Source organism: Saimiri boliviensis, chromosome 4, assembly GCF_048565385.1.
Source record: "Saimiri boliviensis isolate mSaiBol1 chromosome 4, mSaiBol1.pri, whole genome shotgun sequence".
Classification (NCBI taxonomy): domain Eukaryota; kingdom Metazoa; phylum Chordata; class Mammalia; order Primates; family Cebidae; genus Saimiri; species Saimiri boliviensis.
The window spans coordinates 37,342,601-37,360,094 of NC_133452.1; the positions used below are offsets into that span (position 1 = coordinate 37,342,601).

General features: G+C 35.3%; 1 protein-coding gene across 2 annotated transcripts in view; it reads left to right on the plus strand.

The window, feature by feature from the left end:
* Positions 1-17,494, plus strand: part of MOXD1 (monooxygenase DBH like 1) — a 110,705-nt gene that overhangs the window by 15,095 nt on the left and 78,116 nt on the right. For both annotated transcript variants that reach the window (XM_003932439.4, XM_010343013.3), the window contains exons 2-4: positions 10,408-10,554; positions 12,127-12,291; positions 12,429-12,512. In XM_003932439.4, the coding sequence (XP_003932488.2) occupies positions 10,408-10,554; positions 12,127-12,291; positions 12,429-12,512 (396 nt within the window). The remainder of the gene's footprint in view (positions 1-10,407; positions 10,555-12,126; positions 12,292-12,428; positions 12,513-17,494) is intronic.

Sequence of the window (17,494 nt, forward strand, 5' to 3'; positions counted from 1 at the left end):
AGTATTTCATCTCTTTTCCTGTTATTAATTTCAGTATATTGGCTGGGTGCAGTGGCTCACACCTGTAATCCCAGCACTTTGGGAGGCCAAGGCAGGCAGATCACTTGAGGTCAGGAGTTCAAGAGTTTGAGACCAGCCTGGGCAACATGGTAAAACCCTGCCTCTATTAATAATACAAAAACTAGTTGGGCATGGTGGCATGCACCTGTAATCTCAGTTACTTAGGAGGCTGAGGCACGAGAATCACTTCCAGGAGGCGGAGGTTGCAGTGAGCCAAGATCATGCCGCTGCACTTCAGCCTGGGCAATAGAGTGAAACTGTGTCTCAAATAATAATAATAATAATAATAATAATAGTAATAACAATAATTTCAGTATATTTTGAATCTCTATAGTTGTTGTGTATAAGTTTTGAAATCTGAAAAAAAATCATAAAAAGAAGGAAAAGAATGTTTTATGACTGGTATATATTCAAAAGAAGGTGGAGGGCTTCAAAAGCAAAGCTGAATGTGAAGTTTCTGAGGTCCTGAGTCCCTCCCCTCCTGGTGCCTTACTTTGATCCTAGAACAGTCTATATATTCTCTGCCTCCTGGCCTTCCCTTTAGGTAGGCAACTTAAACTTAACCTGGCTTACCTCCAACCTGCTTCCTTCCCAGGCTTCCCCATCTCTACAAATGGCACTTCTTGTTAGCTCCAGTCAAAAGTTAGGGGCCATCCTTGTTTCTGCTCCTTCCTTCACCCAATATATAAAACTCATCTTCAAGTTCTATTGACTCTTCCCTGAAGCTAAATCTAACACAGGCGCACCTCTCTCCAGTGTTACAACTACTCAAGCTTGAATCTGCAGGACCACTGCCAGCTCCTAAGTGTCTTCCAGCCACCACTCCTATTCCTTCTCATTCTTCACATGGAAGCCACAGAATTATAGAGATACAGATATAGATATACATTATGCCACTTGCTGTTTATAGCTTCCTACAATAGCGTGTACATTATCACAGTGTTTGGGGCCTCATCTGATCCCTGCTGACCTCGTGGACCCCTTTGGGCACTGTAATTCAGTCCCACAGGCTTTTGTTGTTTCATCACACTGGATAACCCAACCTCCTGTCCAGGCCCTTTTCAGTAGCTATTCTTTCTTCCTGGAAACTACTGTCTCTACACTTTGCATGGCTGGTTTCTAATTGTGGAAGGAAGAAAGGAAGGAAAGAAGGGAGAGAAGGAGGGAGAGAGGGATAAAAGAAATAACCAGTTTTATCTTCAAAATTTATTCCTTGCCTGAAATGGACATGACCAGTTGAAATGGACATGGCCTGAAATGGACATGATTGAAAGGGAGAGGGAGGGAGGAAGGAAAGAAGGAAGGAAGGGAGGAAGGGAGGAAGGAGGGAAGGAAGGAAGGGAGGGAGGAAGGAGGGAAGGAAGGGAGGGAGGAAGGAAGGGAGGGAGGAAGGAGGGAAGGAAGGGAGGGAGGAAGGAAGGGAGGGAGGAAGGGAAGGAAGGGAGGAAGGAAGGAAGGAAGGGAGGGAGGAAGGAGGGAAGGAAGGGAGGGAGGAAGGAAGGGAGGAAGGAAGGAAGGAAGGAAGGGAGGGAGGAAGGAGGGAAGGAAGGGAGGAAGGGAGGGAGGAAGGATAAAGGAAAGAACAGTTTTATCTTCAAAATTTATTCCTTGCATAAAATGGACATGACCAGTTAAAAGACAAGATTGAAAGGGAGGGAGGGAGGAAAGGAAGGAAGGAAAGAAGGAAGGAAGAAAAGGAAGGAAGGAATAAGGAATGGAAGAAGGAAGGAAGGAAGGAGAAGGAAGGAAGGAAGGAAGGAAAGGATAAAGGAAAGAACCAGTTTTGCCTTCAAAATTTATTCCTTGCATAAAATGGACATGACCAGTTAAAAGAAAAGATTAAAAGGGAGGGAGACAGGGAGGAAAGAAGGAAGGAAGGAAGGAAAGAAGGAAAGAGAAAGGAAAGAACCAAGTTTATATTCAAAATTTATTCCTTGCATAAAATGGACATGGACCAGTTAAAAGAAGTCATTTAATTTTTTTTTTTTTTTTTTTTTTTTTTTTTTTTTTGAGACAGAGTCTCACTCTGTCGCCCAGGCTGGAGTGCAATCAAGCGATTTTCCTGCCTCAGCCTCCCAAGTAGCTGGCATTACAGGCACCCACCTCCACGCCTGGCTATTTTTTGCCGATTTTTGTATTTTTGGTAGAGACGGGATTTCACCAGGCTAGCCAGCCTGGCCTCAAACTCCTGACCTCAAGTAATCTGCCCACCTTGGCCTCCCAAAGTTTTGGAATTATAGGCGTGAGCCACTGCACCCAGCCATCATCTAAATTTTTTAAAAATGAAGGTGTTGGGATAGGATGAAGGCAAAGTGGGTATCTTACTTGGATGGTGTAGTCTGAAACTGTTTTTTCCACTGAAATGTATTATTCCAAGTGAAGAGTCAAAATTTTGATTTTATTCTGTATCTTTGATGATTTTATAAATATAGCAAGGTATCACATTATCCTACCCAACAACTGAAATGAGACATTTGGCATGAGATGAAATTCAGGATGTGTTTTTAGAAGGTGACGCTTAAAGAACAAACAGATTGCTCAGGTGGGCCTCTTTCTCCTTGGAACACTGGCTGTAGGGTTTAAATTTTGGCACTTTGATAGGTATTTAACAGATCCCTTATTGGACATAGATAGTTTCAGTTTTATCTGAAGTGGTTTCTAAAAGGTAAGCCCCTTCTATTTTGACATTCCACTTCAAGTTCTAAGATTAGTGAAGAAATAAGTTATTAAGATCAGCTTATATTGAACTCTGAAGATTGTGTTTCTATAATTTGTTTATACGGTTCTATGATTTTTTAGGATCAAAGATTCCCTTTAACACAAAATATTTATTATTATACTATTAATATTATTAAATCGCCATAGCACTTATTATAGAAATTGATATTATAAACAAATGTTTGAAGTAATGAGGCTTTAGAAATTTAGAAAAATAAGAAAACTACAAGCACCTGTTGAAGAAAATGATGACAGATGGTAACATTTTTCTCAAGAATCTCCCAGCAGCTGTGCTTACATTCAGTTTTCTAAGCTCAACCAAGGTCTATTCATATCTTTTATTATACCCGTAAGAGTTTTCACTTCCTCCTGTGTAACATAGCACCAGTCAAAGATTTTATTTGAGAGAAAAATGACTGACAATGAGAGAAGCAATTTAACATCTGTGTCATCATGCTTTTAAATAAGAGGTCCATAGCAAGCTTTTTTGGTGTCAGTTTGAAAGTGACGGTAAATACTCAAGCCATCTTGCTAAATAATAGATAACTTCCTCTCAGCTTCTGATGGCAATTTATGTTATTGGTGCTATAGAGCTTTTGACACCTCAAGTACATATTTCATTTGTTTTTCAAAGCATGATGTGTTCGAAAGAGAAAATATCTTGTGATGACATGTTTCAGGAGTAATATTCTATGGTATAACTGAAAATTAGCTTTATTATTGGAATTGAATTATTAACATATTTTCAGGTATAACATTTTTATCTAAAAATGTATGAACAAGCTAAATACATAATCAATATCATAATCCACAATAAAAACAAAAAAAGTCATGCCTCAGTGATGATTTATGTTGAAGCTGATCTTAATCAAAGTGTTTGAATTCGAATATGACTGAGATCCACATAAAGCCATTCATATAGAGTAACATTACCTCAAGTAAATTTCACTTTCCAGATCATTAATACTGTATAAGTGTGAGAGTGACTTCTGTATATCAGCTTTTCATTTACATTTTAAAAACATCTATGTTTTTGTTCTTAAATTCTTACAAAATTTCTACAGAATCATGATTCTCTTAATCTACTCTCTCCTTACCTACACAAAGTCCAATTTTAATGATTCTTAATTAGAGCTACTTTTATCAATATTGTGTATTTATGATATATATGATATATTAAATACATATACAATTAACTTTTTATAATGATTGTGACATCAGGCTATGACAAAAGAGTGCACAGTGATCAATATTTCTATTTTTATTTTTAAAAACCTGGAATATAAAGCACCATAGGAAGATGGCTGAGGAATGGCCTTTACCATGAGTGCATAATAGAGCTGCATTCGATACTATTTGCTAAATAAAATAAGGAGTGGGTGAGGATGTTATTTGGTTCTAATTCTAAAGGTGAAATCAGATGTAGTAAAAATGATCTGGGAAGTTTTCTTAAATATCTCCTAAGTACTATATCGTATGGTTGTGTGAATCAACTTCTAAATGACTTTAACTGTATTCAAACTCTTAATTGGTCAATGTTTTACTGTGTTTGTTTCATTCTCTAGTATATTTTTTTAGAGAATGATGGTAACACGATAACATATCCATTGATTATCCACTTGAATAACATTTATCCCTTTGTCAGACTGTCAGGAAACTTAAATTCATTGAACACTTGTTTTCAGGTTTAGTCAATCTAAATCTCAAGACTGATGGTTTTATTGCTGACTGTTCCTCTATTTCCCTTTTCTTTTCTGCTTTTCTTCCTCCAGGCAAGAATAGTTAAATGCAATGAAATTCAGGACCCAGAATTTTTTTTTTGTTTTGTCTTTTTCTCTTCTTTTACTTCATGTAATTGTGCTTTTAAGATTGTCCAATAGACCACTTTTATTGTATAATATTGACAGCATTAAGACTGTTTTATTACAGTCTGAGTATTTTCTTATACAGACAGAAGAAATAAGGTACTACTGGGGAATACTTTGGTCCCATTAAGGTAAACTCTTTGTATACCACAAAGCTGTGAATATCAGATGATGGGTTCTTATGTTCTTATATTTTATTTTCAAAATTATCTCCTTATTTAGATTTAACAGAAAAGAAAGGCAGGATGCTCCTTTTCAAAGTGTATGCATGTATTTAACGAGAATCTTCAACATGCCAGTCACTGTGTTGTGTACTGAGGATATAAATTAACATTAGAAAACCTTCTGAAACATGACTTCTCCCTGTAGATGTATTCTTTTTCTTATTTATTTAAAATAGGTAGGGGATTATCTCCTTGTGTAAAAGGATTTTAAATAGTTGTTGCATGTATAAACTCTTTTTTTTTCTAAATACTAATGTCAGTTTCCTAAGATTCATGTGCATGGAGGGGCTGAAAGGTCACAACAACATTCCCAGATTTCCGTGCCAGATGTGTCTGTATGGCAGATCATGCAGACCCAAAGTCATTCTAGCATCTGGTTAAACACATGCCATACCTGGTCTTAACCATATGTAAATAGAATTAAGATTAGATGGAAAAATAATTGTCTCCCCCACCTTTGTTTTTGTTCTATTGACAGTGTAAATAAGTATTCCAAGACACAAATTTATAACTGAATTACTAAGATTAACTTCTGAATTCTAGGCAATTATCATATATTGAAAAGATCAGGCAATGCCTAGAATAGATTGCATGCTACACAGGAATGTAAATAGAGGAATAGGGATTCAGAGAGGGAACCATGACTTCCAGTTGGAATGATCAAGGAAAACTTCATAGGGGAAATAGAATCATGAGCCTTAGCGGGAAAAAGAGATTCAGTAAGTGGAGTTAGTGGAGAGGATGGATTTCTTAGTTGAATGAAGAGAGGAGGGGGATAGGGAAGAAGAATGGGAACAGAAGCAAAGAGCTGAGAAAAGGCAGAGTAATTGAAGGGGACAATGAATACAGGTCCTGTGGTGAGATTGATAATAGGTAACCTGGAAAGCCAGGTTAGGCTTGATGTGAGGAAACCTGGACTCTAAATTACAGACTTTGTACTAAATACTGTTGAATAAAATGCAGTGACACACTGAGAGTGATTTTCAAGGAAGACCGTGACAGAGTATGTAAATGATAGCATGTGGGAGAAAGGAGAAGTCAAAATGAAATCGAACTAAAAGGCAGGTTAGTTTTTAAAGGAAGACTTGAGAGAGGCAGGGCTATGTGTGGAGATGTGAGTCACAGGAAAGAAGTTAAAGAAAACTACAGGCCAAGTGTGGTGGCTTACACCTGTAATCCCAGAACTTTGGGAGGCTGAGGCAGGCAGATCACTTGAGCTCAAGAATTTGAGACCAGCCTGGGCAACATGGTAAAAACCAGTCTCTACAAAAAATAAAACTGAACCCGGGAGGATGAGGCTGCAGTGAGCTGAGATCGTGCCACTGCACTCCAGCCTGGATGACGAAGTGAGACCCTGTCTCAAGAAAGAAAAGAAAAAGACTACAGTTTTGAATTTAGATAGCTAGGAGAATGGCAGTATAATTAAAGAAATTCAGGAACACTAGTCTTCCAGGTAAAAGATGAATACAATTTTGAATCTATTGCATTTGAAATGACAATAAGACTTCCAAGTGAAAAAGACTTTTGGATATGTGATACTGAATAAAGGGTGAAGATTTGTAACTGTTGGAGCAGATGTGATTCACAAATGATGAAATATGAAGACAGAAATAAAATTTTAAGGACAGAACTTTGAAGTCCTTAGTTAGGGAATGGGAGGTGAAAATATAGCCAGGGAATAACAGAAATAAACTATTCAAGGTGGACAACCACTACAAACTTGTAGTGCTTTCCACGTGGAGAATGTGCCTTGTCTTGTTTCCAGGACTTACTTGTACCTAAACTTAGGGGGAGGAATTCAGTCTCATACCATTAAGTATGTTACCTGTAGGTTTTTTATAGGTGTCTAGGGTTGAAGAAGTGCCCTTCTATTGCTAGTTTACTGAAGATTTTGCAGTGAATGAATGTTATCAACTCTTTTTTTTGCATATATTGAGTTTACCAGATGGTTTTTCTTTTTTAGACTTTTGATGTACTAAGTTGTATTGATTGATTTTCTGTTGTTAAGACAACTCTGCATGGTCATGCTATATTATCCTTTTTTTTATGTTGCTGACTTCTATTTGCTAAGAAATATTTCTATTTCTATTTTTAAGGAAATACACATCTAGGTCCATGAGAGATAATGATCTGTAATTTTTTTGGTAGTGTCCTTAATTTTGGTAACAGAGTAACGTTGTCATAAAAAAAAAAATGAGTTAGGAAGTGAAAGCATTTGGCCTAGAATTTTCTTAGGAAGGTTTTTACCCATGAGGACTATTCAGAGTACTTCTCTTTTTCTGAATGACTTTGGCTGGATTTTGTCTTGTAAGGACTTTGTTTCTCATCTAAAGTATCCAATTATTTGGCTTCAGGGTAACCATAATATTATTAACTTTTTAGTGTCTGTAGGATCTATTGTTATGCTTCTCCATTCCATTTACATCTATTTTCTATTTATTCCATCTTCTTTTTATTTTTTCCTCTTTCTGCTTTCATTTAAAATCAGTATTTTATTTTGGTTCCATATAGTAGATATTTTTTAGGATAGAATGAAAATGGGAGCTCTCATGTATTATAACTGAAATTCTCTCAATAAACTGAGATGTGTGATCATAAGCTAAGGGTGGGGAAATGTTGGAATCTTGCATAGAGAAGGTTTAGAATATTTGTTTTGGGAGGTGTCTTTGGAAAATAGCAAGAGATTAACATGGATTTCCAGCCATCAGTGAGGGCCTAGCTGCAGTAAACATGTTAAATAATAATATTATTTGGAAAGTTAAGGCATATTATAATCAAATCTAAAGATCTGCCTCCAAATAGAACCTAAAAGTTGGAAACTGTGAAAAAAAATTTTTTTTTGAGACGGAGTTTCGCTCTTGTCACCTAGGTTGGAGTGCAGTTGCACAAACTCGGCTCACTGCAACCTCCACCTCCCAGTTTCAAGCAATTCTCCTGCCTCAGCCTCCTGAGTACCTGGGATTACAGGTGCCTGGCACCACGCCTGGCTAGTTTTTGTATATTTAGGTATAGAGACGGGGTTTTGCCATGTTGGCCAGGCTGGTCTTGAACTCCTGACCTCAAGTGATCCACCCACCTCAGCCTCCCAAAGTGCTGGGATTACAGGCATGAGCCACCATGCCCAGCCTGTGAAAAAATTGTAGTGGAATTATAGTGGTGGCTAGGTTAGTTCACATTTAAATTTTGTTTAAAATAAGATCCAACCATTTTTTCCTTCAGAAAGGTTGAAGATATGAGTTTCTTTTAGACAACTGCATTTTTCCTGGAGTCCAGAACTTTGAAGTAATTGGTGGCCGTCTTTTCTAAATATTAGGCACTCACCTGATTACACAGGGCAGATGGCACAAGGGGTCATCAACGTACGTTGAGTGAAATTTGTCATTTTCTAATAACTAACTGATGTGAAAAGCCAGAAAAAGATGGAAGAGCCAAAAGGAGTTGGTATGGTTGAGTGGAAATAGAACGAGTGGAAAACTGGCAAACCAGCTGGATAGTTTGTGGAAATAATGGTTTTGGAAACTTATTTGCAAGACTAGGATAATTATTCTACTCTTTGAACTGATTACTGTTTGTATTGTATTGCAAAAACTGCTTGGATCATGTAATAAAATATGAGTTCATTGAAAAGGCACACTTAACTGATCTAAATTTCTCTTTGTCTACAGACATTATTTCATTTACATATGGTAAAATCTATGTGATGAAAAATGGGAAAATCACAAACTCACAGGTGTATTTCATTTAAATTGCTTTCACAATTGCAATCCAGTTCTCAGAATAAGAATTTTGACAAACCTCAACTTTGGCAGAAGAAAAGTAACATTTTATTTGAAAAACTGACATAGTTTCTGTAGACAGAAAAAATAAACAAAAATGTACATACCCATCCTATTCCAGCAGTGGCCACTACACTGTAAAAGAGTGAAAAAGGATCCAGACTCTGGGGCCAGAGTACCAGGGTTTGAAACCTGCCTTTCCGTTTACCAGCTGTAAATCCTGGACAAGTTGCTTAACTTCTTTGTGCTTTGATGTCTTCATCTGTAAAATGGAAAAATAGTTTTATCTAATAGATTTGATTTGAAGATTAGATTAGCTAATACAAGTAACAGGTGTAAACAGGGCTTGGTGAGTATAAGAAGCTGTAGTAGTTACTGTTACCGTTGTGAAGAAAGGTGAGTTAGACTCTGCATTGCCAATAATTTGGGGTTTTTACATATTAAAGAAAATCTAGATCTGGTACCCTGGATGTGAAATGTATGCACACTTGATAATTACCATACAAAGGTGCTAGGAATAAAAATGCCAAATGCCATCTATTTTAGTATGACTTTTATAGAAACTGTGAGGTTTTATCTTGTATGTTGCATTTTCTCAGTCAAACATCACAATCAATTCTTCAAATACAAATTTACTGTTAGTAAAAGGAATTATAATTATGTTTCAGCATAATTATGTTTCTAAATCAAGGGTACAATTTCTCAAAAATAAAATATCATTAAGTACTGGAAAACCAGTAAGGCAGTAATTAAGGCAAATTTTATGTCTTTCATAACTGACAAAAGTTAATACTGTGGTTTTGATGACTCAGCAAAGTAGGCGAATGTTAAAAGGCATAAGAAGATATTTTGGTGATAAAACCAAACTATGGTGCAAAAGAGAAGAGGAAATTAGTATTAAATGAGTGCTAACCATGGTGGGCAGTTATGCCCTGCCCATACTAGCTGATTTATTTTGCAAAATGTATAAAATAGGTATATATTATCCCCATTTTGCTAATATTAAAACTAAAGCTTTCAGAGTTTCACTTCAACAGTTCTTCAGGGCTGTTTAAGAGTACAGCTGGGGGTCACAGCCTAGTCATTTTCTTGCAAAGCCCATGTTCTCTCCACTGAACTGGTCTGTCTCTCAGAAGTGATATGTACACCACTAAACAAGTTTAGTACAAAAATTATGGCCAATCCCTAAACACAAAACTTTCCTAGTTTTTCAATATTGTCTAATTCAACTGGTTTCCTTTCTTTGCATATTTTCTATTGCATTTCATTTGAATAAGGATATGCCATGAAAAGTCATAGTGAAACAACATATAATCCGGACTTGCCCATGGATGTCTTTGCTCTTATGACTAGTGAAGTGGGGCTCCAACAGGAGTTGTAATAGAAAGATCGATGACCTTAGGGCTGATTCTGGCTTTGCTGCTAACTAATTATATCACTTTGCGGTAAGACATTTCATAGTGCTATTGTCCCTCTTTTAAGTTTTACCAGGAAAGAAAGGCACACAATGATATCAAAGGTTACTTCATTCCATCTCGTGATGCTCTGTGATGTTATCAGTCTACACCATGTTTTCCTCAAAGGCCAGAAGTTCAAAGATGGACTCATTTCCCAGGGACCTGATTCTCCAGTTGGAGTACTCCATCTCCTTGGAAATTCCCGGCATTTATAAAATAACTCTAGATAACAAGATTTTGTTTTTAAATAAATTCATTTCTCTCTGTATTTAGGTATCCTGATTTTTCTTTCCCATATTTTCCACAGGATTATTTTACAAATGCAAATAGAGAATTGAAAAAAGATGCTCAGCAAGATTACCATCTAGAATATGCCATGGAAAATGGTACCCACACAATAATTGAATTTACCAGAGAGCTGCATACATGTGACATAAATGACAAGAGTATAACGGTAAGGCGTCTGTGAGTGAATTCATGCACGAATAAATTGAATAGTTATACCTGTGAATCACTTTAAAGAATAAGAGAAACGAGTCATATAGTCTTTTTAGGAATATTTTTGAAATCTTTTTTAGAATCCAAAAAAGTATAAGACTACAAATTTCAATAAAATCAACTTTTGTGTGACTTAACATTTTGAATATCCCATTAAAATTTATATGATTTAGTATAAATTCATTTTAGTTTCTTCTCTACAAAGTCAGAAAATATGCAACAGATAAATGCTTGAAGAAATGTATTACACAAGAGAGAATTGTGAATCTGAATATTAGGATATAATTCATCTGATTTGTAATGGACTCATCTGTAAATTTCTAAAATCAAGATGAATAGGTGGCTGATTATAATTGCCTACTGGCATATTATATGAGATTTCTTATAATTAATATCTTTATGCACATGCAAATTAAATATTTGGAAGATATGTACTACTTCAGAAATTTCCATGAATTGTTTGGATTGATTTTATTTTGTATAGACCAATATAATTATCTTTCACTATTTGGTAAATCAAAGCTTCAAAAATGGGAATGTAAAAAATATGAAGCATCCTGATTAGCATTCAGCATAGAGAGTGAAAGAGGCAGAAAAAAACACGTGAAAGAGGCATTACTTTTTATGCAATATACAGTGCAATTATACTTTAATTGGAATAATAATTACAGTCATTTGACTTATTAAGGAAGAGTGTAGCAAAGAGAACATTTAAAATAAATAGCTTTTGCTTTATTGTTTATTTTCAAAGTTTTTATTACAAAGATCTGGCAAAAACACCTTTATCTGTGGGAGGATTGAACAGTTTCTTTACACCTCAGCAAACCCTTCCCCCACCCTATAGCCCTTTGGGCAATCTCTCTTGGTTGCTCAGTGGAAACCAATTTCACCTGACAGTACTTTCCCTAGTTGCAGTAAACCAGTTCCTAGGAAATTCTCAGGATTCATAAAATGACTATAGATTCATTCTAGTATAATTAAAAAACTCAGAATCAGAAATCCTTCTATATCTATTCTTTCTTTAAATTTATACGTGTGAGTAGGCTAGTTCCTAGGAAAACATCTACTGTAAAAGGAAAAGTCTTAAGGTAATTTTAATTTTCATTGTATTAATTTATTTTTCCCTAAAGTAGTCCTTGGCATTTAACTTTCCAAAATCTCTGCTACTGAATAAGAATATTTGTTTAGACGCTACCAGTTCCAAGTTTAAAGTTTCAGCACGGTGATGATTTATTGTTGTCATATTCTTAAGAGTGTAATTACTGAGTTAGTCGTCTTTCAGTATGGTTTGGAACACACAGTCTCGCATGCTGAGAGATGATTCCTTCCACAAAGTAACTCATGTGTTTGGATTCTTAATGATTTAATCAAATTTGTGCAATTAATGTTAGAGACCATGTTGAGAACTCCAAATGTTATTTTCTTTTCTTCACTTCTATATCTTGTTTACAATAGAGTTCTGTAAACTCAACTCAATGGTCAGGAAAGTGGTCTCATGAGACCTAATCACACTCATGTCCATTCCCAGGATAGCACTGTGAGAGTGATCTGGGCCTACCACCGTGACGATGCAGAAGCTGGTCCCAAGTACCATGACTCCAACAGGGGCACCAAGAGTCTGCGGTTATTGAATCCTGAGAAAACCAGTGTGCTCTCTACAGCCTTACTGTACTTTGATCTGGTAAATCAGGACGTAAGTGTTTTCAGGTTTTACGTTTATAGGGATGGGTTTATTGAAAGTGTATATGAACATTTTTGCTTATATTATTTATTTAGTAGCATGTTAAGAGAATGTGACTTTGTGTCTTCCCCCCATTTTTATTAAGACAGGTTCCCATTCCAAACAAAGATACAACATATTGGTGCCAAATGTTTAAGATTCCTGTGTTCCAAGAAAAGCATCATGTAATAAAGGTATGTGATTCACAGGCTAAAATCAGTTTATACAAATGGAAGAAAAAATTGATGTTGTTAATTTGATGAAAACAGTACAAAATATAGAAATGTTTTTCAATTATTTGAAAGTTTTTTGAAAAAAAAAAAAAAAAAAAAAGAACTGGCTTGGTTGACCTGCATACTGTTTTAAAAGTCTGAAAGCTTGGATTATAGCTAATATTTTGGTTATCTCCTAATTTTATGTACATCAAAGGTCCTAATTTTGGTATGCACCTGAACACCACTAGTTATTATTTTAGGAAACATTTCTACAAACGGAATTGCTGAAATTGCAATTTAAAATAATATGTTTACATATTGATAAATTATGCCCATAAAGGGTACATCCCTCACCAATAATGATCGAGAACATCTGCTTTATTGAAAATACTGGATACTGTCATTTGAAAAAAAAACACTGTGATAATTTTTTTTTTGAAAATAGAAAAAAGAAAATTAGTGAATTCAGAAATAAAAAAAATACAGAATTGGGTAATAAATAAATTCAATTTGCCTGTGGCATACAATTCTTTTCCATTCTCCTGGAATGGGCCTCCCAGAACTTTTGCATCTACCTAGTGAATGAACAAATATTTTTAAAAAGTTACAAGTCCTTGGCTCTATGCTAGTAATTGTTGGCAATTCCACAGAGGCCAAAGGTATGATCCGTGCTCTCAAAGAACTTACAGTATACTGGGGAGACATGGCCAAGATACCAGAAAGAATAAGATAGAATTAAATAGTGCATACAGAATACTGTAAACATTCAGAAGGCCAGACTTTGCTGCCTTTACATCAGTCCCCAGACTATGTAGTGAAGTGGCATGGACAAGGAATGAATTGCCAGACTCTGGAATCTAGAAGGAAATACATGGGTTTGAGAATCGTAAGTCTACCCTTTAATTAAACTGTGTACTCTGAGGTAAGTCTCTCTGGGGTAGTGCTGTAGCCCTAGTTTACTCATCTGCAAAAGGTGGACAGTCATAACACTTTCCCTACCAACCTCAACACATTTTGGCAGAGATAGAAACACTGAGCACATTCTCCAAGTTTATTTGTGACTTAAATTTGTAAAATTCTAATGTATTTCCCTAGTTGCCTTTTGTTTACAAACATTTTTGTTTACAAACATTTTTGTTTACAAACATTTTTGTTCACAGATCTGCCTTTGGTTCACAAAATAATTCATAACTACATACAGAGGCAAAGGGGTGGCTTTGGGGAATGTTATTGAGTTAATACGTTGTTCTGAATATTTCTAGGATATTTTTGCAAACAGGAGACTTAGCAACAACGTGACTGCAAGTGAGTCATTTACCTCTGTGCAATAAGTTATTTTCTACTTTGTGTAAGGGAAAAGGAAATGCAAATTCTAATTTTGTATAATTAATACCATGCCAAGGTCCTTCCTTTTACCAATGAAAAGACTTTCTCAGAAAAGAGGATGTTTCATTTATATATACTATATGTCATTTGCAGTAAATTTAATTGAAACTTGGCGTAAGGGACAAATGTAAAACTATAGATTCAGAAATAAAAACAAATGTTTTTGAATAATAGGTCCTTTATCCACTTTCTGGCAAACATTAATTGTACATTTCTTAACCACTTAATGTTAATGCATTTTTATTTTTTCTATTATTAATGCTAATAATCAAGTTGAATGAAATAAAAATAATTATATATGTTTCAGGGAGGTCAATATATGTTCTAGCTCCTTATGTTGGATATTTGCTTGGTACCTCATCTTTCTTAGCTAACTTTCCTATAAGAAGCATATCAAATAATACTCGGATACACTTTCCTATAAGAAGCATATTGAGTAATTCTCAGATAAATGAACTTAGAATTAAGTACTTTGGGGACGACATAGCTGTCTTCACTAGATGTTTGCATCAACATGAAAGGCATTGGAGCATTTTTGGCAATGTTTGGAGGTCTCCTAGACAACAAAAATTCTTTACCTTGAGCAAGAGGGGATTTGAGGGAAGGACAGTAGGTCATAAAAGAATGCTTATATACACTTTTGTTATTGTTATAGGGGACAGAAATTTGGTGGCTAGAATTTAAAATTCCATTATTATGTGAGAATACCACTTACAGGGTAGATTTCTTATCTTGCTAAATCTTAAAATATTTTAAAGTTTCTTAAGTATTATAAAACATTTTCCTTGAAAATGAACTCAAATAAGATACTATTCAAAAAGCAAAGAAAGCTCCACTGGAAACATAAATTCAAAATATTTAGTAATATGCAAGTGGTTTTAAGGCAGTCTTTCAAAACCAGATTTCATTTGCAACTTACTCAAGGTATCAGTAAAACTTTAATGATGTAGAAGTCATAGATCTATGACTTGCCTTAAGCTGATTTCCATGCTCTTTTTTTCTAGTAGAGAGAATTTCTAATAATTTAAGAAAAGTATATATTCTTTTCATAAAATCAAAGACTCCTATTTTTTGAAAAGCCATCAGTTAAGGGCTTCTCCTTATTCTTTATTTTATATTCCACAAATCACTGTATCAAAAAGCCTCAGTCCTTTTCTGCTGCAAACAAAAAGAACTTTCACAGAAAAGAGAATATTGATTTTATATTGTGTTGTGCAGTGTGCAATTGCAGTGAGTTTTAAGAATATCGATTACAGTTGAATTGTGAGAAATCAGTTTCATTTTCTGGAGTCTAATTCACACAAAGAATCCATTTGTATTTGCAGTTCAAATGTTGATAGTGCCTGGATCCACTTACCTGTGGTTCTATGGGTTAAGTTGCCCATGGTCAGCTGTGGTCTGAAACTATTAAATGGAAGATTCCAGAAATAAACAATTCATAAATTTTAAGTTGCATACCATTTTGAGTGGCTTGATGAAATCTTGCACTGTCCTGCTCCATTCCATCTGGAAGATGAATCATTCCTTTGTCCAGCATATTCACACTGGAAACGCTGCCCACCCGTTAGTCATTTAGTAGCCATCTCAGTTATCAGACTTACTGTTGCAGTTAACAGATTGTCATGGTATCACAGTGCTTATTTTTCTTAACATTGGCCCCAAAGCACAAGAGTAATGATGTTAGCAATTTAGGTATGCCCAAGAGAAGCCATCAAGTGCTTCTTTAAGTGAAAAGGGGAAAGGTCTCAATAAAGAAAGAAAAACGATGAGGTTGCTAAGACCTATGCTGAGAATGAATGAATTCTGCCTGTGAAATTGTGAAGAAAGAAAAAGAAATTCGTGCTAGTTTTGCTGTCTCACTTCAGACTGCAAAAGTTATGGCCATGGTGCATGATAAGTGCCTAGTTGAGATGGAAAAGACATTAAATTTGTGGGTAGAAGACATGAGCAGAAACGTGTTCTAGTTGACAACGTGCTGCGCTGGAAAGCACGGAGCCTATACAAAGCCTTCAACAAAAAAATCCCCTGAAATGAGTGACACAAAGCCATTTAATGCAAGTGAGGGATAGCTGCAGAGATTCGGGAATATGGAAGGTCAGTAGTAGCCTAATACTACATCACAATGCCTGCGTCATTGATCACACTTCATTTTGTTATGTATGTATTGTATCATCTCACATCACAGGAAGGGTGAGTACAGTACGATAAGATATGTTGAGAGAGAGAGAGAGAAAGAGAGAGAGACCACATTCACATAATTTTAATTACAGTATATTGTTATAATTGTTCTTCTTTATTGTTAGTTATTATTGTTAATTTCTTACAACAAAAGATTTGGAAATCTCCTAATTTATAAATTAAACTTTAATGCATGTATAGGAAGAAGCATAGCATGTATAGAGTTTGTAGTTTCTGCCATCCACTGGGTGTTTTGGAATGTTTTCCCCTTACATAATGGAGGACTACTGCATACATTTTATACTTATAATAACTATAAGACTGAGCAAAGAAAATATATCCATAGTTTGATAAGAATCAGTAAATTTAAAAATATTTATTACATTTGAAATGTACATTTTAACCATGTAAAAATTATTCGCTTCTAAAATTATAAAATAAGTTAAATCTCTAAAATGACTAAAATATAAAATAAACATACATGATTTTATCTCTAGAAGAGATAGGATTATAATAAAATTATCGGCTGTCACAATTTATTTGTGATCTCAATTTTTTGATTTGCATTTTGATTCTTGAAAAAAAAGTTTAAAATTGTGACTTGAAAATGTGAGTATTATCAGATGACAGCATATCACACTTTCAGGTAAATATGGGAATTGTAGAAGAGAATATTCTTGGGACTTTATATTTAAACTGTACTTTTCATGTGAGATCATCTCTGGGACAGGTACTTGAGCCCACTCTGCAGCCCACTTCTCCATATTTCAGCATGACACTCTTTAAACTTTATTTTTCATGTGACTTTACTGTAAATTTAAAGTTTTTAATGAAGGATGATTACAGTGAACAATAATGTCATTGTCATGACTGTGAGTCATGGTTGGATATACTTTGCTAGAAACTGGGGTTATTAATTGGTTTACCACACTACTTCTTTTGAGGGGATTTTACTGTCAGAGAATTCTCATAGATGAACTACACTCCTAATTCATCTGCTTAAATGTAATGAGTCTCATTCCATTTCCTAAAATCTTGTTGATGACCCATTATGGCAAAAGAAAAAAAAAAGCCAGCCGAAATCCTCATTCCTTAGTCCTGTCTCCTTAAAGGACTAGCTCCCTAATAGGGAAGCAGTACACCTCATGCTATGGTAGGTGAGTTCCGGATTGGATGGATAGTTCAGGTTTGAATTCCTTCTTTCCATTTATTAGTGGTGTAACTCATGGAAAAGCTGTTAGCCACCCACAGCTCAGTATTTTCATTTAAAGGGAAATGGTGCCTCCTAATGGGATTGCTTACATTAAGGATCAAACAGGTGTTGCTGTTTTTGTCAGCACTTAGCACAGTATCGGACACTTAGAAAACTATGAATAAACTCAACTATTATTATCAGG